At 43.4% G+C, this 25807-nt stretch overlaps 1 protein-coding gene across 2 annotated transcripts in view; it reads left to right on the forward strand.

Moving 5' to 3' along the window:
• TNPO3 (transportin 3) overlaps positions 1-25807 on the forward strand; it is a 236647-nt gene that overhangs the window by 73444 nt on the left and 137396 nt on the right. For both annotated transcript variants that reach the window (XM_029615500.1, XM_029615501.1), the window contains exons 3-10: positions 4585-4658; positions 5063-5219; positions 6794-6934; positions 12900-13072; positions 13573-13711; positions 14438-14584; positions 21476-21583; positions 22756-22847. In XM_029615500.1, the coding sequence (XP_029471360.1) occupies positions 4585-4658; positions 5063-5219; positions 6794-6934; positions 12900-13072; positions 13573-13711; positions 14438-14584; positions 21476-21583; positions 22756-22847 (1031 nt within the window). The remainder of the gene's footprint in view (positions 1-4584; positions 4659-5062; positions 5220-6793; positions 6935-12899; positions 13073-13572; positions 13712-14437; positions 14585-21475; positions 21584-22755; positions 22848-25807) is intronic.

Raw genomic sequence — 25807 nt, forward strand, 5'->3', positions numbered from 1 at the left:
CTCCTAGCTTATTTCTAGCTTCTGGCTACTTTTTTTTTTTTTTTTTTGGGTGGAGGTTGTGTGTGTTTTTTTTTTTTTAATACAAACACTCAGTTCTGCTTACTAGCTGCCTTACAGACTTTTAAAAATAAGCACACTACCTACTTCTTACTAGCTGCCTTATTGACTATTTAAAAAATACAAACAGTCTAACTTGTTTATTCATTACCTTACTGACTATTAAAAGCACAAACACACTAAATAATATTCCCAAATAGTTAACTTTGCCCCAATACTTTTAAAAAAAGACAATGTCCCAAGCAAAAAAAAACTTATTGATTCCTTTCAGCCACCAGCAAGGTGATCCTCTCCTCTCAGTGCTCCCAATGGAATGTGGGTTACTGAGCTCTTCCCTTTCCTTACTGAGCTCTTCCAAAAAGTTATAAAATATGCTTAGCCTACCAGAAACAACAATTCAAGTTTATTTTTTATTTATTTATTTAAAAGTTGACATCTTTGGTTGGGAGGAGGGGGAGAGGACGAAATGGAAGGTGGTTATTGTTCGGAAGGAGAGTCCCATTCCATAAGAACATCTGGAATCTGGCTCTCTAGTATCCTTTCTCTCCTTGGGGGAGTCGGTAGCCCACTAGGACCTGCTTCTGGCTCACTTGGTCTCAACCGTTTTGCAACTAAAAACTGGTCTAAGGTTGTCTGTTTCTGTCTTTTCTTCAACACCGTTCTGTAGTATGACATGACATTATCATTAAGCAAGTGAATGCAATGATTGGCTTTTCCTCTGTCTGGGTGGGTCTTCTCTACAAATGTTTGTAGCTCGGTCCATTTTTTCAGGATTTCCTTAATTCCAGAAGAGGAAATTTGCTGCACTGATTGTTGATCCTTCTTTTCAGAAAGCTCCTCTGCTGCCATTCTCTGTTGCTCAGCCAGAAGTTGCTGAAGTTCCTCTGTAGACAATTCCTCTGAGTGTTCCTCCACCAGTTCCTCAACATCAGCACTGACTACCTGCAAGCCTATGGACTCTGCTATAGTGACAATGTCATTAACCACAGGGTCAGTTGCAGGCTTAGGCTCCTCTCCTTCGAAGTCTCGCTCTTCTGTAATTTTAGGCCACAGTTTCTTCCAGGCAGATCTCAATGTCCTTTGAGAGATATTGCCCAGGATTTCCTTCCAGAATTCTTTAAGGGTTAAATCCGTATTTGAAACCATCTGGAAGCACTTCTGGAACAGTTCCTTGGTGTATAGCTTCTTAAAGTTAGCTATGACCTGTTGGTCCATAGGCTGCAGTAGAGGAGTTGTATTAGGTGGGAGGAACTCTACTGTGAGCCATGGGAATTCTTCAGCCAACTCGTCTTCCAAGTCTCGTGGGTGAGCAGGAGCATTGTCCATGATGAGGAGAGCCTTGACTGGTAAGCCTTTGTCCTCAAGATATTTCTGTACAGTAGGACAGAAAACCTCCCTGATCCACTCAAGAAAAAGGACTCTTGTCACCCAGGCTTTTCTGTTAGATCTCTACATGACCCCTAACCTATTTTTCATGACATTTTGTTTTCTGAACACTCTAGGCGTCTCAGAGTGATAAACCGAGAGAGGCTTTATCTTGAGGTCACCACTCGCATTGGCACATAGCAATAAGGTTAGCCTATCCTTCATTGGCTTGTGGCCTGGCATTTTCTTTTCTTCCTGGCTAATGTATGTTCTCTTGGGCATTTTCTTCCAAAATAGTCAAGTTTCATCACAGTTGAAAACTTGCTGACAGGAAAAGCCATTTCTCTGTGTCATTGTTTCGACGTGGGGTATGTCATTTTCAGCAGCCTTTTTATCAGAACTGGCAGCTTCACCATGCCTAGCTACGCTATGAACCCCAGTTCTCACTTTAAAATTGTGAAACCACCCCTTACTGGCACGAAATATTTCACCATGTTCACTTGGTAATGGCTTATCCTTAACTATATCTGCATTTATAGCCCTAGCTTTTTCACAAATTAGACACTCAGGCAATCACCTGCCATCTGCCTTTTGTTTACCCACACTAGCAATAGGCTTTCTACCTCGTCTATCACTGTTGATCGTGACTTACTAATTTGAGTGACACCTCTAGCCATACTAACTTCCTTGTACAAATCTTTTCTTTGTAAGATTGTCGAAATGGTGGATTTTGAAATACTGTATATGAGAGCGAGATCGGTCACTCGAACACCACTCTCAAATTTCTGCACAATTTCCTTCTTCTTTTCAATTGTGATTGCTTTCTTTATCTTTGGGGCCATTTTGAACACTTCTTTGATAAAAATGGTGTTCTGCAGGGAGAAGAAAAAAAAACCCCAGACACTTTTCTCCCTCCCCACCACTTCTGAGCACATCTCTGGCCCTCCAGAAACTCATTTCCCCCTCCCCACCACTTCTGAGCACATCTACTGTACCTTGCCAGCTAAGTGCTGCCCCCCCGATGCTGTTTGCTGCAATTCCGTGCCGGGTCTGCCCACATGCGGCTAGGATGAATGGGTCCCATTGGTAGCAGCAACAACATTAGCCAGCCAATCTCTGTAGAAGTCCCACCTTCCAAGACCAAAAAAATGCAATAGGCAATAACAAAGGGCCAATTACAACCAATCCATGAAAAAAAAAAAAAACTGCACACACACGGCACGGGTCGTAACTCGAAACCCGAAAAGTTGGTCGTAACTCGAGCCGGTCGTAACTCAAGGGACCACTGGAGTTGATAAATCCTGTAGGAAAAAAATTTAAGGGCTCCAATTCAAATGCAGCATGCCACTTCCTAATACAGAAAGGCCTGGGAAGCTTTACTTCAGAGCCACAAAAATATAGTTTCTAGCCAAGCCCTTTTTGCTACTTTTTTCTGTTTTGTTTTTAAACCAACCTCCACAAAAAGCACATAGGTGCAAAAATACAAGTTTTATACTTTGCCCAAGAACTTTAGAAAGAAAGCCCAGACTTATCCACTGGTCAGTTGGAGCACACTTATCCTCAGAGGTCTAGAAACAACTGCACACTCAGAGCTGGAACTCACAGGACAAATGCTTACAAGTGGTACAGAATGCCACACCCTAAGAGAGAAAACAAATATAATAGCGAAAACAGCCATGAATATAATTACACAAACAATGCAGTGAAACAAAATCTCAAATAATACAATTACAATACAGCTAATCTCCAAAGGCACATTTAAAACATTTCTGAATGTGATAATTAGATTCTGGATGAACCGATTAAACATGACATATATATCTTATATTTCATCATGAATAAAGAGCACACTTTTGTCCTTAGTGAAATGTGATGTAGCTTGTGGCTTTTATGCTGAAGGTAGGTTGTTCTTGTAGCTGAGGATATATGTGCTTGTTTGGACAATGTGCCGCCATGCTTCACAGTTGTCATCCCAGAGCTGACCTGTGCCTCTTCTGCTGTGGGAGGAAATGGTTCTCAGTGTTGAATGGTGTTAGGGCACTACAGTGGCTTGCTGAGGAAGCGTGCTATTTAGGGCCTGATATGGTTTCTTCTTGCACAAAAAAATCCCAGTTCTTGGGTGTCCCTTGCACCATGTCCTCCTTTTTCATCTACACATGATCTTTGAGATCAGCAACCAGGAGCAGGTCTTTTTTTCTAGACATAACAGTCTTTGAAATGAGCACCTCAGTTATGGAGGATCAGATCTGCTTTACCTTTGACAGTTTCTCTCGTTCTGGACTCTGGTTTTGCCAGAGTTTGATATCTTTTACCTATGTGATTCATAATAATTATTATCAGGCCGATTCAGTAAAGTCCGCGGGAGAGCGGACGAACGCCCACTCTCCCGGCGTGCGCACAGGCCACTGGCATGTGCACGCGATTCAGTATTTAAATTAGGTGGTGCAGTAGAAACGGGCAAAAGGAGGCGCTAGGGACACTAGCGCGTCCCTAGCGCCTCCTTTTAGCCTGGAGCGGCGGCTGTCAGCGGGTTTGACAGCCGACGCTCAATTTTGCCGGCGTCTGTTCTCGAACCTGCTGACAGCCACGGACTCGGAAACAGGACGCCGGCAAAATTGAGCGTGTGGTTTTCGACCCGACAGCCGCCGGCCCATTTAAAATTTTTTTCTTTTTTTCTTTTACTTTTTTTACCCTTCGGGACCTCCAACTTAATATCGCCATGATATTAAGTCAGAGGGTGCACAGAAAAGCAGTTTTTACTGCTTTTCTGTGCACTTTCCTGGTGCCAGCAGAAATTAGCGCCTACCTTTGGGTAGGCGCTAATTTCTGAAAGTAAGATGTGCGGCTTGGCTGCACATTTTACTTTCTGTATCGCGCGGGAATACCTGATAGGGCCATCAACATGCATTTGCATGTTGAGGGCGCTATTAGGTTCCGCGGGTTGGACACGCGTTTTCCGCCCCTTACTGAATAAAGGGTAAGGGAAAACGCGCGTCCAAGGGCAGGTTAACAGTGCGCTCCGTCAGAGCGCACTGTACTGTATCGGCCTGTATATTTGCTGTACACGGCTTTGAGGTGGAGCATCATTAAATGTAAGACGTATATAAATAAATACATGTGTCTCTTTGTTTTACCCTGCATTCTGTGTTTTCTTCCCTTTAGCTTGCTTTAGCGATAGCAGATCTTGCCCTGCAGATGGCTTCTTGGAAGGGCTGTGTGCAAACACTGGTTGAAAAGTAAGTTGAAAATGCACTGTGAGCTTGGGACAGTACTGGGGCCGGCTTTAAGGATGAACTCTCCAGATTATCTGCTTGTATGATTGAAGATAATTTGACGATAAAACAAGTAAATGGTTTTCTCTAACTGGCAGAGACTGCTTCATGACTGCTGACATTAGTCTGACTTGTAAGTACGCTGCTGCTGTTAGCTGTGGGACAGTTTGTTCCTTGCTATCATATTGGAATTCATCCTTCAGCAGTTTGCACAATTTTATTTTCCTCCCTTGTGCGGCTTGAGGAAAGGGGCGGCTTGTGGATATGGCAGCAATCTTTTGTTAATTTGGTTTAGTTCTTGCGTATTGAACTCCCTTTTATACTGCCTTTTGGTTTTTATGCCGTGCCCTCTTCTCTCTGCTCCCCAGGTATAGTAATGATGCAAATTCACTTCCCTTCCTACTGGAGATCCTTACAGTTCTGCCTGAGGAGGTTCACAGTCGGTCCTTGCGCATCGGGGCAAACCGACGGACTGAAATCATTGAAGATCTTTCTGCTTCCTCCAATACCGTGGTTTCTCTCCTTGTGAGTCCTTGAGAAATGGATAAGAGCTGGGAAACTTGCAGCCTTCCAGTGATAATGGGCACCTGTGATCTCCTGACCTATCCGGTTCTGGAAGTGAAAGAATTTCCATCCCTGTGCCAGTCCTGAAACATTTAGTTCTATAAGCAGAATTATTCCCAGCAGTAAAATGTTTATTTTGGGTAGTTGGCACTACCTATTTATCAGGCTGTTAAAAAGTTGCATGAAATCCATTGCAGGACTTCCCAAATCCTTTCTTGGAAGCTGCTCAGTCTGTTCAGATTTTCAATGTATGCAAATATATCTCATGCCCAGTTATTGTGGATATCCTAAAAAAACGGAACTGGCCAGGTTTGCGAAGCCCTGTGCTTGTAGCTCTCAAAAAACTCCACTTCAGGCATGGACAAGACCTGTGACTGACTTCATGCAACTTTTTGTCTGCTTGGCAAAGAGGCATCAACAACTGGAATTTGCTTTGAGAGCTGCAAATATTTTATGTTCTGCTACAGTGTTGCAAAGTGAGAAAGAAATGACTTCAGTACTAGCCTGCACCCATTAAAGCAGACTCTGGTTTGAGTTGGAATGTGCCCAAGGTGGAAAAAAAAATGTTAAAAAGGGGATTTCATTGGAGAGTATCACAATAGTGAGCACTTTAAGTTTGTCTTTGAATTCTGGAATTGAATTGGACTATGCAGACACAATCGGATGAGTTTCTATGTTGATCTTTTAATTTGCGAATCATGCAGATTTGCCAGTCTTCAGAACTGGCATACAAATGACGACACAATGTTAGATTTTGCAATGTTGTTGGAGGTGGCATAATATGAATGGTAAGGTAACTGTGATGCCATCACTAGTGAAGGAGAAGTGCTGGAGTCCTTCGTTGTGCTGTTCTTTCTGGCTGTGCTTGTGCTGATAGCAGTGCTCAATAGGACAGCAGGCCTCTGTATCAGCTGAATAGACCATGTTGTGCATTTTTAGTAGCCCTACTGGTCTTGGAGAAAAAAGGAGTCTTAGTACTTGAAGAGTTCACTTATAAAAGAGACCAGTGAATGTACTATATCTTTAAAAGGTATATTAACCTACTAAGATTCCGACAGACCATAGGAAGATGGTCTTTGTGCTCTGTGTAGTCCTTGCTTACCATCTAATAGGGCCAGGTCTCCTGTTAATGTGTCGTTTCTTGCCTCAAGAAGGGTGGGGTGGGGACAGGGGTAGCTGTGAGACATCTAGTCCAGAATGTGGCACTAAGAGAGCTGTGGGTTGTTCTAATAAACAACGTGCTGCATTCATTTCTTCATACTTGGGGGTACCTGGAAGGGTATAAGACCTAACTGTGGAAACTGTGCATTGCAATTGAGGTCAAAGACAAATATTATTTTCTTATTGCATAGCTCTGCTTAGTTCTACATACATCTACCTTCAGCCAAGAGGTAGCTGAGGCTTTAAAGTGTACTTTCAGGCAAGCTGAGGGGTGGAAGAAGCAGCAGGAGTACCTGAGCAGCCAAAAGTGTGTTTGAATCTTCTCTGCATTGGATCTCTTTACCATTCTTCCCTTCGTTTTCCCATCTTGTCAGCTGAACTGCATGGAAAAAGAAAATGATGAGAAAATGCTGATCAAAGCCTTTCGCTGTCTGGGAAGCTGGTTCAACCTGGGAGTCCTGAGCAGTAATGTGATGGCCAATAACAATTTATTGCTGCTCCTCTTCCAGGTCTTGGTAAGTACATCCTGACTGATCAACAAATCCTATTCTGACTGGCACGACTGCTTGCCCCTCTCACTGCCCTGCATCAGAATACGAAACCTTTTCATTGTAGAAGGGCTGTGAAAGGATGATCTAGTGGTAGTTGGGTTGGTACAGTAGGTTGCTATTCTCAGAGATCAGCTGGGCCAGTGCAGCAGGTTACTGATGGTGGGGGTACTGCCTGAGAAGTAGAATGCTAAGCCTGAACAGGACATTGCAAGCCAGCAGATGTTAGGCTCGATTTGTGATCACTCTTTTGGGCCAAGAAGTAGGGTTGTAGAGAGGCGATAGGGGGCGCACTTAGGATTAGAAACAAAGGTGTTAAAGGGCACTGGATGGGGATACGTGTAATGAAAGAGGATCAGTTGATACCAACTTTAAAGTAGCGTGAAGAACTACTACACCCAGCCTGCCCCCTTGCATTTCATTCTTATTTATCTAGGTGTCCTGAAAGGGGGTTGAGCTTATAGTAAGATTTGGGAAAAACTGAGAAAGCAGCCTAATTCCACACAGCTAGGATTGTCTAGTTGGATATTATCTCAAGAAACAGTATGAAAAGACAAAATGAGTATGAAAAAGACGGGCACCGAGAGAGGGAGAGAGGTCTGGGCGGTGGATGAGGGCTGTGATTATAACATATTAACATAGTAATGACAGCAGATAAAGACCAAAATAGTCCATCTAGTCTGCCCAGCAAGCTTCCCAAGGTAGTTACTGCTGCTCGGTGCAGGTCACCCCCATGTCTCTTTTAAGGGTAGTAACTGCCACTCTGTGCCGGTTAAGCTTTTTTATTTATTCACATCCTCTAGCCTATAGGGATATATATTATAGAAGGTAACTTTCAAACAACTCTGCAGGCCACATGGAGATCTATTAAAGTATTTTATAACCTGCAAGTTGGTTTTAAAGTACGCATTGAACATGCATATTTTACCTACCTATTTTATAAACATGCACATGTTTTTTCATGCAAAAAAAATACTACTGCGTAAAACCCTGATTTGTACGCATAACTTGGTATATTTTAGAACATGTGCCTGTAATTGAAATGGCCACTTTGCTGATACCTCCACCAGTTCACCAGGTTCTTCTCCAGGTCATCTAGACCCTCCTAGTTCTTCACCCTGAACTCCCCTCAGTTCACCTAGACCACCCACCCAACCAGTTGTAGACAGAAGAGTCAGATATCAGTTGTGTAAGACAATTAGCAGACGTAAATTTATGCAAATAAGTTGGCAAATGTATGCCTTTAAGTCTCTTATAAAATAGCAGCTTGTATGCGTGCCTCTTGGCCCTACCCTGGGACACTCCTAGACAGCCCCTTTTTTGCGTGTACAAGACCCAAAGTACTTATGTAGTTTTGATGTTTATAAAATAGAATGTACATAGCATAAGCTATTTGTGTGTGGATTGCAGATTTTATGAGTGGAAATGTTTTGAAAATTCACCCCATAGAATTAAACTGGGAGCTGTGTCTGTCTGGCAGGATACACAGGGAACCTAGAATCAATCTATCAGTTGGGTCCTTATGGCAAACTTGCAAATATTGTAATAACTAGAAGTCCTAGTGGAATTGCAGGTGCTTACATAGCCAGGTCTGACTGGCAGACTATGCAGGAGACCAGGAGGTCAGATTTTCATGCAACAGCTTTGTGATTTGACATTTGAAAGCAGGCGTACCGGGTGTGAACTAAATAATCTTACAAATGATCATATCCAAGGCTGACATCTGACACACACTCTTAACTGGGCAGACCGCATGCACTGGCTTTTTTTTTCTGCTATCATTTACTTTGTTACTGTGTTACTATTTGATCTAACTGCCTCAGGTACCAACTTAGATTGTAAGCCCTTTGGGTATAGGGAAATACTTATAGTACCTGAATGTAATCTGCTTTGAAGTGGAAAAAGAATATTAAAAAATAAACATAAACAAGTATTGACACCGTAGCTAGTAAGCGAGAGTTGCTAGAAGTTATATAGGAGCAGTAGTACACAGCTCAGACGTACAGGATCCACTAATATAGTCAATGTGTATAAACAGTGGTTTCCTAACACGGCAGGGGAGCATAACCCATTGGTCCTGAGTCCATCTATCCTACACTAAGGAAAATGAAATTATCAAGTAAGTTATTTCTCCATTCAATTCCCGGTGTCTTTTTTCCAGAGAGACTTGCCGAGGGGTTGTTATTGTACAGTGCTGCGAACAGGTTGGTCTTCCCTCAGTATAACAATGATAGTTACACTTGTTTAATTGAAACCAGCAAAGACTCATTGTCTTGTAACGTCTTCATCTTCCCCTAACACCTCCTAGGGCTTGAACCTATGACCACTTGAGGGTCTGCGCATGTGCCTGTCTCTTGGTAACCACCCAGCCAATAACTGGGTTCTGCTTTTCTTTGGGCAAGTCCACTGCCCACAAGGTATTCCCTGAGGGTTTTCTGGGGACACTGTGACTCCATAAGCCTGGGATCTCTCAGTTCCTAGAGAAGTACTCAAAGACCATTCATTCAAAACACTGGGGTCTTCAAGTGTCTCGTTTACCTAGGATACTAATCAACCCACAGACACAGCACTTACAAACTTATTAAAAAGTCAAGCCAGTGAATATAAAGAGTTTTAAATAAAACTGCATTACTACTGGTAGGGTAAAAAAGGAATTACACAGTAATACTAACTAGTTAATCGACTCGATCTACAGGGATAAATGCTGCACCTGTCTGTCGGCTGTGACAATCCTAAGTGATGTTTTGCAATCCAGCCCCAGCTGTATATTCCAGTTGCAAGGGGTCTATTTATTTATTTCTCTCTGTCTTTCAGTTATTTTCAGTTGTTACTTCCACAGTTTTTCAATTCTTTCTCGGCAGCAGAGTGATGTCATTAGCTTGCTCTGTCTCTGAGATTAATCCTGTCAGACCTAATTGCTGGTGCCTGTGGAACACTGCCTCCTGTTGTTCAGTTCAAGATTGTCAGAAAATATTTTTTTCACACAAAAGGAGTTTTATATTACAAGCAAGTAACAGCAGTCAAACTCCTGATTTACCACACATGCAATAAAACAGGTATAAATTGAACAATTCAGTGTTTCTTGAGACACAGTCATGTCCAAAGTAGGAACAATAAGACTAATACAGAATCAGTGTGTGTGAAAGAGTAAGTGAAACCCTTGGTATAGTTAGTTGGCTAAGTAGAATCAGGTGCTTGAATATTTGGATACTCCTGCAGAGTAAATCTACATGACTGAGTTTTGAGTGTCCTGACCTATATAAAAATCCAAAGGATTTTGAGTTTGGTCTTCACCATAAAAATTAGTGGGAACTCATAATGCCATGATCAAAAGAATTTTCAGAGGACCTACGAAAGAGTAGTTGATGCTTATCTATTTGGATAGGGCTCCATCCATCCACTGTCAGACTGATAGTCTACAAAAGAAAAAAGTTGAAGGCCAGAGAGACTGTACCTGAAGCCTGGAGAATTGCCAATGTAATGCCAGTTTTTAAAAAGGGATCAAGGGGTGATCCAGGAAAATACAGATCTGTGAGTCTGATGTCATTTCCAGGCAAAATGGTAGAAACTATTATAAAGAACAAAATTGCTGAACATGTAGATAGACATAGTTTAATGGGACAAAACCAACATGGATTTAGTCAAGGGAAGTCTTGCCTCACTTATTTGCTATATTTTCTTTGAGAGCGTAAATAAACATGTGGATATAGGTAAGCCAGTTGATATCGTGTATCTGGATTTCCAGATAGCATTTGACGAAGTCCCTTATGAAAGACTTCTTAGGAAATTTAAAAGTCATGGGATAGGGGGCAGTGTCATATTGTGTATTGCCAACTTGTTAAAAGATAGAAATCAATAGGGCTAAATGATAAAATTTCCTATTGGAGAAAGGCGAATAGTGGAGTACCCCAGGGATCTATTCTGGGACCACTGCTTTTTAATATATTTATAAACAACCTGGAACAAATGAGGTGATCAGATTTGCTGATGACACACAATTACTCAAATGTTAAATCACAAGAGTATTGTGAGAAATTGCAAGAAGAACTTGCAACGCTGGGAGACTGAGCATGCAAATGGCAAATGAAATAGTAACGCAGATTATGGCTATACAATGCAAGGTTCCACATTAGGAGTCACCACTAAAGAAAAAGATCTAAGTGTTATCGTTGAAAATACATAGAAATGTTCTGCTCAGTGTGCAGCAGCAGCCAAGAAAGAAAATAAAATGCTAGGGATTATTAGGAAAGGGTTGTATGGCTCCAAGGTGTGATCTCATCTTGAGCATTGCATGCAGTTCTGGTCACCACATCTCAAGAAAAATATAGAAGGATTAGAAAAGGTACAGAGAAGAGTGATCATAATGATAAAGGGGATGGAACAATTCCCCTATGAAAAAAGGCTAAAGAGGTTAGGACTCTTCAGCCTGGAGAAGAGACGGCTGAGGGGAGATATGGTAGAAGTCTATAAAGTGAGTGGAATGGAACGAGTAAACATTAATCAGTTGCTTACTCTTTCAAAAAAGTACAAACACCTGGAGAGACACAATGAAGTTACTGGGTAATACATTTAAAACTAATAAGAGAAAATATTTTTTCACTCAACGCATAATTAAGCTCTGGAATTCAGTATAAGGTCAAAGCTATTGGTGTAGCTGCATTTGTAATAGGTTTGGACAAGTTCCTGGAGGAAAAGTCCATAAAACATTATTAAAGTAGAGCTGCAGAAATCCACTGCTTATTCTTGGGATAAGCAGCATGGAATATATCTACCCCCTGGGATCCTGCCAGGTACTTGTGACCTGGATTGGCCTATTGGAAACAGGATACTGGGTTTGATGGACCTTTGGTCTATCCCAGTATGGCATGTTCTTATGTAAGTTATTCCCACCAAGATCACCCCAAGAGCAAACCAGGAAATTATCAATAAAATCACAAAGAACCCCAGATTAACATCTAAAGCTCTACAGGTCTCTCTCACTATAGCTGAGGTAAAGGTTCACGCGTTGCCCATCAGGAAAAAACTGAATGGAAGTTGTATTTATGGAAGAATAGCTAGGAAGAAACCTCTGCTGTCTAAAAAGAACTTTGCTGCCCACCTCAAGTTCATCAAAGAACATCTAGATGACCCACAAGATTTCTGGAATAATATTCTCTGGACAGATGAATCAGAAATTGAACGTTTTCCTTACAATAACATTTTGTTTGGCAAAAACCAAACACTGCCTTCCAAAGTAAGAACTTCATCCTAGCAAGCATGGTAGTGGAGGTTTCATGATCTGGGGCTGCTTTGTTCCAGTGAGATCTGGACAGCTTGTAATCACTGATGGAACCACGAATTCTGCTTTATATCATACAATTCTAGAGCAGAATGCCAGACTGTTCGTCTGTGAGCTGAAGCTGAGGTGGAAGTGGGTCATGCAGCAAGACGATGACCCTAAGCATTAAGTAAATCTACTACAGAATGGCTGAAGAGGAGATGTTTGGCTAAAGTCCCAACCTAAACCCTATTGCAATCTAGCAAGAGCTGAAGCAAGCTGCTTATGCAAGGAACCCTCAAATGTCACAAACAGTTCTGTATGGAAGAATGGGCCAAAATTCCTCAAGGGCAATGTGAGATACCGATCATCAGTTACGGGAAACCTTTAGTTGAAGTTTTTGCTGCTCAAAGAGGTGCCATCAGCGGGGCCCCTCTGTTGTGTATGTGGGTTTTGTGTCAGTTCAGTAAATAGAAGCTGGCTGTATCTTCTTTGGAAAAGGCAGTGTCAAAGAAAAATCTGAGCTATGAAAAATAAGAGGGCCTATGGTGTATGAAACACAACTAATATGGCAAGCACAAGTGACAGGGTGCAGAAGGTATTGCGCTGCATTGCAGTAATTGTAAAGAATTGTGCTCACCCCTGCTCTCAATTGCTTCTGTGTCATCTCTGTAGCAACGTGACCAGACTTCATCGAACTTGCATGAAGCAGCTTCAGATTGTGTGTGCTCGGCGCTGTACGCCATTGAGAATGTGGAGAGCAACGCCCTTGCCAGACCATTGTTTGAGGGTGTGCTGACGCTGGAATCCGCTTACCACATGGCTGTGGCACGCGAGGACTTGGACAAGTAAGCATGTTAGAGGAGGTGGTGTGCATATATGTGAGACCCCTTATGGTGACGAGATGAGAGGTGTTTAAAAAAAAAAAAAAAATGGAGGTATCAGAATTTACTGTATCTAAGTGGTAGGAAAATGTTTTTCTGTGTATTGATGTGGTGAAGAGGACCATGTTGCATCTGCTTCACTCTTGAAATGACCCTTAACTACTCAGCTGAACATGTTAAGAGTGGGAGGGAGCTGAGATGCAGTCATGCTGGGGTATAATAGCACGCATGACTCTGGTGGAGCACAGCTGGATCTATGCACCATGGAAGATCTTACTAGGGTTAGACTGAGCCAGGTCATATGCTCCGTATTGGATAAACCTCTGATGAGAAGCAGTAGCTGCTGTAGGAGCTGGCAGGACCAGACCTGATTTCTGGGATGCGAGGGTGATTGCACCTTCATTTTTCCCTTGTTGATTATTTTGTTTTTTTTATGTCTCAAACCCTTTCTCGCCCTCAACTAGAGTCCTAAATTACTGCCGCATTTTTACTGAACTCTGTGAAACCTTTCTTGAAAAGATAGTTTCAACTCCAGGGCATGGACTAGGAGACCTGCGGACACTGGAGCTGCTGCTGATCTGCGCAGGACATCCACAGTATGAGGTAGTATTAAATGTATGCTTTCAAAATCTAGTTCTGATAAAACGTCACACAGATGAGTGATAAATCTCCACTAACCCAGGACAGAGGTTTAGTAAGAACGGGAGTATGAGCAGGATTCTGTTCTCCCATTACTGGAGACGAGGGCCTTGTCCAGAGATGGGTGGGCATTTTTCACTCTGTTTAATAAATTGACATGATCCTCTCAGAAGGTCTGTTCAGCATCTGTGTGACTGCCCTTGGTTTTGTCAAATGGCAATTGGTGCTAATTTGTAGTTGCCTCATTTCATATGTTCTCACTCATGTTGCTTCTCCTCGTACCCTTGCTGTTCTTCCATGCAGAAAGTAGACTCCTTCCTTATCTGGGCCTTTACTTTGGAGCCACCCCTCCCTCCCAACTCTCTCTGTCTGCCTCTCCCCTTCTTCCCTCACAATGTTCAAGACCTTCTCTCCCTTCCTTTAAAACCATATAATGCACCCTTCTTTGTACTGCGTTCTCACATAGCTATGCAGCCTTCTTTGGTGAGGTAACCCGCATATGGCATCATGTCATTGCTGAAACATGTTGCTACGTCTGCAGTTGGTGCTATGTCTCATTTTAAACATACTGTATGGAGAAGTGATCTGTAAATGCAAATAAATAAATATGCCCCAAGGCTCACTCTTGGTCTCTGAAACATCAGCTGCTACTTGTGTTAATTTTCCCTTTCTGTCTTTATCTGGTGACAGGTTGCTGAGATTTCCTTTAACTTCTGGTATAGGCTTGGGGAACATCTGTATAAAATGAATGATGCAGTGCTGCACAACATCTTCCGAGCCTATATTCAGAGGCTTCTGCACGCCCTGGCCCGGCATTGCCAACTGGACCCTGATCATGTGAGCTTTCTGCTGCTTCTGTTTCTTCTAAAGAATTTACCTAACTTGGCCATGCTGCTAGCTTCCTAAATAATTTTAGCAAGAGGCGTGGTGAAGGAGACTCAAGCAGAGGAAAAAGGAGACAGATGTTAGGCTAAGGGATTCGGTTATTAGTGATTATAGTTCTGGATCCTGATTGCAAGTTGCCTGCAATAAGAGCCATTGTTCACCTGCTCTCTGCCTATGGCAATTGCAGGACTTTAATATATTACTGGCTTTCAGAGCTACTTATAAATTGTTTATGGGTTTTATTCCTGACCATCGATAATGTGATAATGGAAGTTTGAGAGGTATGACACAATCTTCTTTGAATGTCGGAAGTGGTGAACTTCCATAAAAAAACGAATCGCAAGAGATCATTTCAACAGTAAAAAGAGAGTTTGAGTGAACTGGAAAAACACTGATAGATGCTTTCTTGGGATTCCCCCTTTCTTACCTTTTATAGGGGGAGAGACTCCTTAAGGCAGCTTACAGGTAGTTATGTGACTTTAAGTCTCAGTGAATAAGTGGTAGCAATGAGATCTGAACATGTTCTAAGCTTCCTTTCTCTGTACATGTATGTGTACATGTTCCACAGAGAAATCTTAGATCGGCAAACAAAGCTCTCCTAACCATCCCTTCTGTTAGGACAGCAAGACTGACCCAAGTTAGAGAGTGGGCACTATCCTTAGCAGGACCAATACTATGGAATACCATGCCCCTCGAGATCAGATTACAGAGAAATTTCAAACTTTTCAAAAAAAAAGTCTAAAAACCTGGCTTTTCAAACAAGCATTTTACAAAGAAAACGGAGAATAGAAAACAAAGCAGGCAGAACAACATCAGCACATAGCTAATATGTGCGTTTTGTTATTTTATTTTCACAGCTAATATTAGAAAAATACAGTTCATAATTTTATACATGTAAAGTAATTCTGTTACATGAATAAATAGACAAGATTTAGGACATTCATCAAATAGTCTTTATTTTGAAATGATGTAACCGGAACATTATTGGCACTTTGATAGAAAGTAACACACAATTTTTAACATTAAGTACGTGCCTATCTGTAAACCGTTGTGATGGTATATGACTTAACGAAGGTATAGAAAAGATTTAAAATAAATAAATACTCTTGTTTTTGGATCCATTTCACGCTAGCCTGGATTTTTCCAGCTTCCTTTCACCATTAAAAAGATTCCTGACTCGCAGCATAGAGGTTTTGATACCCTTGAAGCTTATCCAAGCTTCTAGACCATTAGGAGCCTCCCATCCATTTCTGAGCTTCCCTCTCCTGCCTTTAATGCCATCCATTCGTGATTTCTGCAGATAGGGTTATCAAGCTGGAGGTTCAACCCCCAAACCCACCTGCCTTTTATCTCCACACCCTGTGTTCTCACAGGACAAGCAGGATGGTAGTCCTCACATATGGGTGACATCACAGGATGGAGCCCAATCACGGAACACTTTTGTCAAAGTTTCTAGAACTTTGACTGGCACCTACTGGGCATGTCCAGCATGGCACCAAACCTGCAGCCAGCAGGGGTCCCCTTCAGTCTTTTTTCCGCACAGCAGTAGCCACGCGGGTTAAGGAGCTCCACAGAGATTCCTGACAGGAATTTTCCTCACAGAATTACTACAAACTTTCATACCTCCAGGGGTCCCCCTCTCGAAGTTTTGCTTCTGCGGTACTCCGGTAAATTTTTACCTGGTTCCGGTCGATTCCTGTCGAGTTTGGCCCTCGTGGCCTCCTGGTCGTCGACCGCACCACGGCTCAATTTTTCAAAGGCCACGGCATCAGGGTTTCGTCGGTGCCCTAACTGCGCTCGCACCATGTCCTTAACAGACCCCCATAAAGTCTGTGTAATGTGCCTCGGGTGTGAGCATGATGTCCTGACTTGCACCAAATGTGCCTTAATGACACCAAAAGGTCGCAAAGCCAGAATGGAGAAAATGGAGCTTCTCTTCCATTCTCAAACTTTGACGTTGTCTATTGCTTCGACGTCATCTGAACCGGCGCCGTCTACTTCGTGCCAGCATTTGGCACCGACCGGTGACCGTCTGGCGTCGACAACCTCCTGGCCATCGACTACCTCTACTCCCCCTCAGGACCGAGGGGATCGTAGAGAGAAACATTGGCATCGACACCGAAAGCCTCGAATCATCGATGAAGGAAAGTCATCGACCTCGCCATCGTCCAAGCCGCCATCGAAGAAACTTCTTCCAGAAAAGGCATCGACCCTTTGAGACCGGGTCACCGAGGCAACCCTCACCTGGATGGGTGTTGGGAGCCGCGACTCCACCTTTAACGGTGGTCCCTCTGGCTATGCCTCTGCCTCCTGCTTCCCTTCCGGAGTCGGGGCTGATTGCTCCAGGTCTCCGTGAAGAGCTGGACTGGATGGTTCAGGAGGCCATCGATAAGGCGATGCACAGATTCCAGGTTCCTCCCACGCCGAAACTGGTGCTGATTGTGGAACCAACCACAGATCCCATTCCGGCAGCATTGGCACCATTGCTCTCGAAGATGCAAGCGCTTCTAGCCGCTTTTCCACCGACTGATCCGGGGTCACCGATGGCCCCGGTGCCTTCTCCGCTTGCTCTGTCATCAGGAGGAGAAACACCGTTCCGTCTTCCCCCCCATCGGGAGTCCTGCTGATGCGTCAACCATCGATGCCGATGCGGCCATCTGCTCCACCAATCCATCCATCGATGCCCTCTATGCCTGCATCGGTGCCCTCAATACCTTCAGAGCCTAGACCAGGACCTTCAGGAATACCTTTGTCCCATCCTTCTCAGGTTCCTAGAGGGACAGGTGCTGATCCCTATGACACCTGGACTGACGATTCCTCTCCAGACACCAATGATTTACCATCACCACCCTCTCCTACTGAAAGCAGGAAGCGTTCTCCTCTGGAGGACTTGTCCTTTATAACTTTTGTGAAGGAAAATCTGAGATGGTTCCATTCCAATTACAGACTGAGCAAGATGATAGACACCAGAGCAATCAAACCAGTGCCCTACTCCCAACAGGGCCTCTGGTTCTATTACCGGTACTTTCTAATCCCCAAAAAGTCAGGCGATGTTCGTCCAATTCTGGACCTGCGTGCACTCAACAAGTACCTCCAACGAGAAAAGTTCAAGATGGTAACCTTCTGCAAAGAGGAGACTGGCTCTGCTCTCTAGACCTCCAGGACGCGTACACACACATTGCGATAACGTCATCTCATCGCAGATTTCTGAGATTTCTGGTAGGCCCCAAGCACTATCGGTACCGAATGCTCCCGTTCGGCCTAGCATCTGCTCCTCAAGTTTTCACATAAGAACATAAGAAATTGCCATGCTAAGTCAGACCAAGGGTCCATCAAGCCCAGCATCCTGTTTCCAACAGAGGCCAAACCAGGCCACAAGAATCTGGCAATTACCCAAACACTAAGAAGATCCCATACTACTGTTGCAATTAATAGCAGTGGCTATTCCCTAAGTAAACTTGATTAATAGCCATTAATGGACTTCTCCTCCAAGAACTTATCCAAACCTTTTTTGAACCCAGCCATACTAACTGCACTAACCAACTACAGCAAGGGTTATTTTTCCCTATATGCAACACCTTGCACTTGTCCACATTAAATTTCATCTGCCATTTGGATGCCCAATATTCCAGTCTTGCAAGTCCTCCTGTAATGTATCACAATCCGCTTGATATTTAACTACTCTGAATAATTTTGTATCTTCCGCAAATTTGATAACCTCACTCGTATTCCTTTTCAGATCATTTATATATATAAATGTATATATATACAAGTCCTTTATATATATATAAATGATCTGAAAAGGAATACGAGTGAGGTTATCAAATTTGCGGATGATACAAAATTATTCAGAGTAGTTAAATCACAAGCGGATTGTGATACATTACAGGAGGACTTGCAAGACTGGAATATTGGGCATCCAAATGGCAGATGAAATTTAATGTGGACAAGTGCAAAGTGTTGCATATAGGGAAAAATAACCCTTGCTGTAGTTACACAATGTCTACCCCTATCTCGACGATTGGCTGATCTGGGCTCCCACTCAGCAAGCTGCTCTGTCGTCCTTACATCTTACCTTACACACTCTGATTTCGCTAGGATTTCTCATTAACTACGCGAAATCCTGCTTAGTCCCATCTCAAACTTTGTCCTTTATAGGGGCAGAATTGGACACCTTTCAAGCAAAGGCTTTTCTGCCTCGATAGCGAGCTCTCACTCTCATTTCTGTCGCACACCAACTACAGTCTCAACACCATTCGACTGCACAAAACTTCCTCATCCTGCTGGGTCACAGGTCTAAAAACGTCTTCTATCAGGATGCATGTCAGTGCGGTAGCCGCCTTCCATAAAGGTGTTGGGGATGTACCCATTTCTGTACAACCCCTTGTGACACACTTTTTGAAGGGCTTGCTCCACCTCAAGCCTCCACTCCTCCCTCCGACCCCTTCTTGGGACCTCAACCTAGTTTTGGGTCGGCTCATGAAACCACCATTCGAGCCTCTCCAATCCTGTGATCTTTGATATCTCACATGGAAAGTGATTTTTCTGTTGGCAATCACATCCGCTCGCAGAGTTAGTGAGTTACAGGCCCTAGTTACCTATCCGCCTTACACTAAACTTCTTCACGACCGGGTAGTACTCCGCACTCACCCTAAGTTTTTGCCTAAGTTTGAATCTGAGTTTCACATTAATCAATCCATTATACTACCAACCTTCTTTCCCAGGCCCCATTCTAATCCAGGAGAACAGGCTCTGCATACCCTTGACTGTAAACAGGCTCTAGCATTCTATCTAGACCATACAGCTACCCACAGGAAAAGCACTCAATTGTTTGTTTCTTTCCATTCCACCAAATTGGGGCAGCCTGTGGGTAAGCAGACTCTCTCCTCCTGGTTAGTGGACTGCATATCCTTTTGCTATCAGCAAGCAGGCATCCCACTTCAACACTGTGTTAAAGCACACTCTGTCAGGGCCATGGCAACTTCAGTAGCGCACCTACGCTCTGTGCCGCTTCCTGATATTTGTAGGGCTGCTACATGGAGTTCTCTTCATACTTTTACAGCCCATTATTGCTTAGACAAGGCTGGAAGACAAGATTCCATCTTCAGCCAATCTGTCTTGCGCAACCTTTTTGCAACTTGTCGTACCAACACCCTTCCGCCTGCCCGTTAGGGTTCAGGATGCCCGCTACCAAATTCCACCCCAGTCCTTGTGCCTATTGCACATCTTGGGTACATTTGGTGCATTTCTCGGACATCCTCAGCTCGGTACTCAACCATATGTGAGGACTACCATCCTGCTTGTCCTGTGAGAAAGCAAATGAGGCTTACCTGGAACAGGTTAAAAGACAGGAAACAGAGAGTAGGATTAAATGGTCAATTTTCTCAGAGGAAAAGGGTAAACAGTGGAGTGCCTCAGGGATCTGTACTGATCTGGAAAGGAATACAAGTGAGGTTATCAAATTTGCGGATGATACAAAATTATTCAGAGTAGTTAAATCACAAGCGTTGATACATTACAGGAGGACCAAATGGCAGATGAAATTTAATGTGGACAAGTGCAAGGTGTTGCATATAGGGAAAAATAACCCTTGCTGTAGTTACACGATGTTAGGTTCCATATTAGGAGCTCCACCCAGGAAAAAGATCTAGGCATCATAGTGGATAATATTTTAAATTGTCAGCTCAGTGTGCTGCAGCATCAAAAAAGCAAACAGAATGTTAGGAATTATTAGGAAGGGAATAGTTAATAAAACGGAAAATGTCATAATGCCTCTGTATCGCTCCATGGTGAGACCACACCTTGAATACTGTGTACAATTCTGGGCGCCGCATCTCAAAAAAGATATAGTTGCGATGGAGAAGGTACAGAGAAGGGCAACCAGAATGATAATGGGGATGGAACAGCTTCCCTATGAGGAAATACTAAAGAGGTTAGGGCTGTTCAGATTGGAGAAGAGACGGCTGAGGGGGGATATGATAGAAGTCTTTAAGATCATGAGAGGTCTTGAACAAGTAGATGTGAATCTGTTATTTACATTTTCGGATAATAGAAGGACTAGGGGGCATTCCATGAAGTTAGCAAGTTGCACATTTAAGACTAATTGGAGAAAATTCTTTTTCACTCAACGCACAATAAAGCTCTGGAATTTGTTACCAGAGGATGAGGTTAGTGCAGTTAGTGTAGTTGGGTTCAAAAAAGGTTTGGATAAGTTCTTGGAGGAGAAGTCCATTAATGGCTATTAATCACGTTTACTTAGGGAATAGCCACTGCTGTTAATCGCATCAGTAGCATGGGATCTTCTTAGTGTTTGGGATAATTGCCAGCTTCTTGTGGCCTGGTTTGGCCTCTGTTGGAAACAGGATGCTGGGCTTGATGGACCCTTGGTCTGAACCAGCATGGCAATTTCTTATATTATGTTCTTAGTTGTTCTCACAGGACAGCAGGATGTTAGTCCTCACGAAACCCATCCGGCGGTGTTGGGTTCATTACGTTTTCTTATTTTATTTTTGGCACTTCCTGTAGCTTTAAACAAGACTGAAGGGGGACCCCTGCTGGCTGCATGTTTGGTGCCATGCTGGGCATGCCCAGTAGGTGCCAGTCAAAGTTCTTGAAACTTTGACAAAAGTGTTCCGTGATTGGGCTCCATCCTGTGATGTCACCCATATGTGAGGACTAACATCCTGCTGTCCTGTGAGAACTCCTGTTACAGGTAAGCAACATTTGCTATCTCTCTGGATGTGATCTTGGGCTGATTACCCTCCCTCCTCACCTGTAAGTCTGTAGATGGGATCGTAGGCTGGGTATAGTTTTCCCCAGTTTCATTCTGGTAATCTTTCATAGGAGGGTATCCCTGAGGAAACAGATGACTTTGGAGAGTTTCGCATGAGGGTATCGGACCTGGTGAAAGATTTGATCTTCCTGGTTGGCTCCATGGAATGCTTTTCTCAGGTTAGTCTGGTGGCGGATGGTGTTGATTGTCAGTAAAGCATTACGCAGAACTATGCAAGATATAGCACATGGTTATTATGCTTTAATGTTCACTCACCCTTCTCAGTTAATCTTAAATTGGTAAGCTTTGCCACAACAGTGATAATCAGACCAGGAGTTGTGGAATATGGTTCCCTCTGGCTCCTGATACACATGCATCCCGAGCCTGGCCCTTAGGTATTGCTGGTATGCAATAGATGGGACTCGCCAGCCTGAGTAGCAGAAGTTTGGGCTCAAGAATCAAACCTGGAACTCCCACACAGCATCAGACAACGCAGGCACTGAGCTTTCAGACAAGCCCCGGATTTTTGTTTAAGAAAAGCTGTACCCTCTATTTGTTGCTCACTATTTCAGAATTGCACATGAGAAATACACTCAACCTTTTCCCTTACAAATATTACTGTTTTCTGCATTCTTTATGCTGCTCCCTCGCAGTTCCCCTGAAGCTGAAGAGGCAGCCAGAGTGACAAGTCACGGATGTCGCACACTTGATCCATTTTGCCCATTTGATTGTCATTTATGATATGACACATTATGTGTAGTATAAGTTGTTTTTCACGCATGCTTGTTCTCACAGTATAGGGGAATTTCTTAACCGGTTTGAAAAATAAAGCCCTATTAATTTGTAATTGACCTGAGATTTCATAATTTGTCATGAGGGTCAACTTCTACCGCTGCCTGCAATTTCTCTGTTTTGTTTTATGGAGGTTTTTTTTTCTGAATCATCTCACATGGATCAAATTTTGTAACCACAGGCTACTATTTGTGTCACATTTGTTTATTTCTGCCATTCTGGTACTGTAGGTACCTGAATGTAATCTGTGCTTGTGGCCTTTGTCATAAAACCTAAGCCAGTTCTGCAGGACTTCTCCCAGCCCTGGGTATACCAAAGGTCATTTGACTGAACTAGGAATCCGACTGGGCACCATTGAGCTTACCCCAGACTCGTTTTTGAGAATATTGACTTCATGAAGTCGATCGAGTATGCAAGTGGGTCAGAGGAGCACAAGGACAGTACACAGGAAGAGGAAGGCGCACAATGATAAACGATTCCTTCTACTTTCTGCAGCCAGATTGGTTTTTGGTATGTTTGCATTCTGTGCCTTTGTTGATGGTTGACTCTTTCTATGCAGCTGTACTCCACTTTAAAAGACGGGAATCCTCCTTGGGAGGTGACAGAAGCAGTCCTCTTCATCATGGCCTCTATAGCAAAGAGTGTTGGCCCGTGAGTATTTGCAGCTCCCCTGCCATGCATGGGAGGGGGAAAGGTGGGGCCATGGGGACAGCATGCTTAGTTTTCAGTTTAACTGGATAGTCAGGTTCCTTTTCTGGGACACTTTTTCTGTGTTGAAAAACTCCCTTGGACCTAGGTGAGCAAGCAGTCAGGGCTCCAGTTTATGCCAGACATTTGCTTGGTGAAAGCAGATAGAGAGAATGCATGTAAGAGTGCCGCCTGGCCCAGACCTCTCCTCTCCTCTCTGTTGCAGTTCCCCCCCCCCCCCCCCCCCCAGTCAGTCTGTGTAGCAGGAACTCATGCTGGGTTTGGATTTGGGTCTCCTGCAGATTAGTGCATTGTAACAGGTCACCTCACATTCTCAGCAGCTTGGACTATCTATCACACACTTTAAAAATGAAGGAAAAATTGGAAATGTTGCAATTATTTGCCTGCATTCTATAATATTTTATAAAATACTTGAGAAAAATAACATGCTGTGATCTGTCAGCATTATATAGCTACATTAAACTCCTTTGGTACACAGTTGTTATGAATGTTTGATTGATGGTGAGGCAGCTTGAACAATCCCCAGTGATATCAGTATGTGCTCTGACCTCATTGAGACTTCAGCTGACATACTTGGATAAAGTATTACTAAAGGAAAAAACAAAAAAAGATTCTAGCTTGGAATACTGATGATATGAATAGCCTTGTTTTCTCTTCATCCAGTTAAACCAGACAAATGGGTTATGTCCACTGACCCAGCCGATGGAGACAGAGAATAACAGGCTTGCTGATCGTCGCTCCTTATAGGCTCCCATGCTTACTTCAGCCTGCCAGTATTCTCTGTCTCCAGCAGATACTGGTTAGATTGGCTGAAGTGAAACTTTTGTGGGCAGCTCCAAAGGCGAAAGATGGTTCTCTCTCTCCCTTGAATTGAGCACTGCTTGAGGGAAATTCATGGCCAGCTCCTAAGGTGAAAAGCCTTGATCTCACTCCCTTAATTGAGCATGGCTCGGAGATGAGTCGGTCCGCTGATTGGGACCATCTCCAGTGGTGAAAGTGTTGAACTCCCTTACTCGCTAGAGAATCCGGGCCCAAGGGGACACGTCTGCTAAGGGTCAGAGCTTTAGGTCTCCTTCCCTACCCCCACCCCACTCCTCCCCTCCAGTCCCCTCTCCTCTCACCCTTCTGTTCTCCTTACTTAGGATCAAGTTGGAAGATATTGCTCTCTTCATAAAGTTAAACCAAAATAAAATAAAGTAAAGCAGGTGACATGAGAGGATTCCTGGTGAAGTCCATCTAGGAGACCTGTGGGAGAGTCCCGAGTGAGCCTTTTAGCAGTGTGGATTTCCATGAATAGATGTGAGCAGATGTGGACATTGGAACCTTTAAACAAACCAGTACATGTATTCAAGAACACATTGTTATTACTAGATGACTTTTTTTTTTTTTTTTTTGCTCTCCAGGGCTTCAGTTTCCATTCCCAGCTCTACATAGTGGTTCGTTTGTTTTTTGGGTTTTTTTGTGTGTGATAGCATTTCTTATCATCTGCTGCCACCAGGTGGTAAAACTACTTACTATTGCTTCTTTTTGGCAGTAGAAAGTCATTTTGCCAGAGTAACTTTTACGTGGCAGCAAAAGGGAGCGGAATAGCTTTTTATGGTGGTACAAAAAGAACAGCATGAAAGTTATGGTGACTATTCAGGGTGCCTGTGCTCTTGGACTGTCTGTCTTGGTGACTCCTGCACCTAAAACTTAGCAGCTTGTTATTCCAAAAACTGAGTGGTGGGGTTAAGGAGGTAAGGAATTCGAAGAAAAAAGAGGGAAGGGGAAAGTAGGATGATAGGGTGCTGAACACATCCTAGTTCCCACCTCACATGTGGCTTTCACTAATTTATTTTGCATAATGTGGTTGCCAGGCTAGTCCGTTGAAATCTGGAGAAATACAGGTCAGTATTCATGTTGTAGGTGTAGGAATGTGCATTTATTTTTTTTCATTTGTTAGTGCACATTAATGCAATTTCCCTGTACGTACCCGGATCAGTCCAGAAAGTGGGTTGAGCCTCCTTTCCAGCAGATGGAGACAGAGAAAAAGTCAAAAGGTATCCTATGTCAGGACAGTGCTCCCCCTGTGTCCCTTCAGTATTTCTCTGTCTCCAGCAGATGCAGATAGCGGAACCTGTGGTTCCCTTTCTTTGTAGCAGTTTTTGGTTTGCAGAAGTTCTTCTTCCTCCTTCTCTAGTTATAAAGGATCAAGCAAGTATTGGTTTAATTCCCAGTGTTTAATAAGTGTAAAAAAAAAAAAAAGTTTAGTAGTCAGGAGCAGTTTTGTTCTGACTCCTCGCTCTTGCTTGGGCCTAGGGGGTCCTTTCCCCTTGGTTTATTCAGCCTAGGACTCTTTTCCCGGTGGCCTCTTGCCTGGCTCTGGGGTGATACTGGTGGTCCAGTCCCCCCCCCCCCCCCCCCATTCACACCCTTGAAGTTTCATGCCTCAGATTGAGACCCCTGAGAAGTTTCATGCCTCGGGTCTGTTGTCAGAGAAGTAATATTCCTCTGTCACTTTAAGCTGTCTGGGGGGAAAAAAAAAAGAGGAAAGGTTTTTACTTTTTATTAATCAGTACCTTGCAGGAGGACCACCAGCAGCTTACAGGGGAAAGAGTGCAGAGCAGTTTTCTCTCTCTCCCGCTTGCAGCAACCAGGCACAGAAGGATTTTGCCATTCCCGCAGCAACTCCTCCCCCCCCCCCCCCCCCGATGCCCTTCATTTTTAGTGCACATTAATACGATTTAGTGTGCATAACAAAAAAACTGAAATGAATACAAAAAATAAAACTAAATGAAAGAACTCCCAAATATTTTCCGGCTGCACATCCCTAGTAGTGAGGCGTTATGCCAATTAAAAGGTATTTGTGACTAGCTTTTGAGAGTTTATTCCTTCTTCAAGTCAGGCCAATATGAGCTAAGGAT

Source organism: Rhinatrema bivittatum, chromosome 9 (assembly GCF_901001135.1).
Source record: "Rhinatrema bivittatum chromosome 9, aRhiBiv1.1, whole genome shotgun sequence".
Taxonomy (NCBI): Eukaryota; Metazoa; Chordata; class Amphibia; order Gymnophiona; family Rhinatrematidae; genus Rhinatrema; species Rhinatrema bivittatum.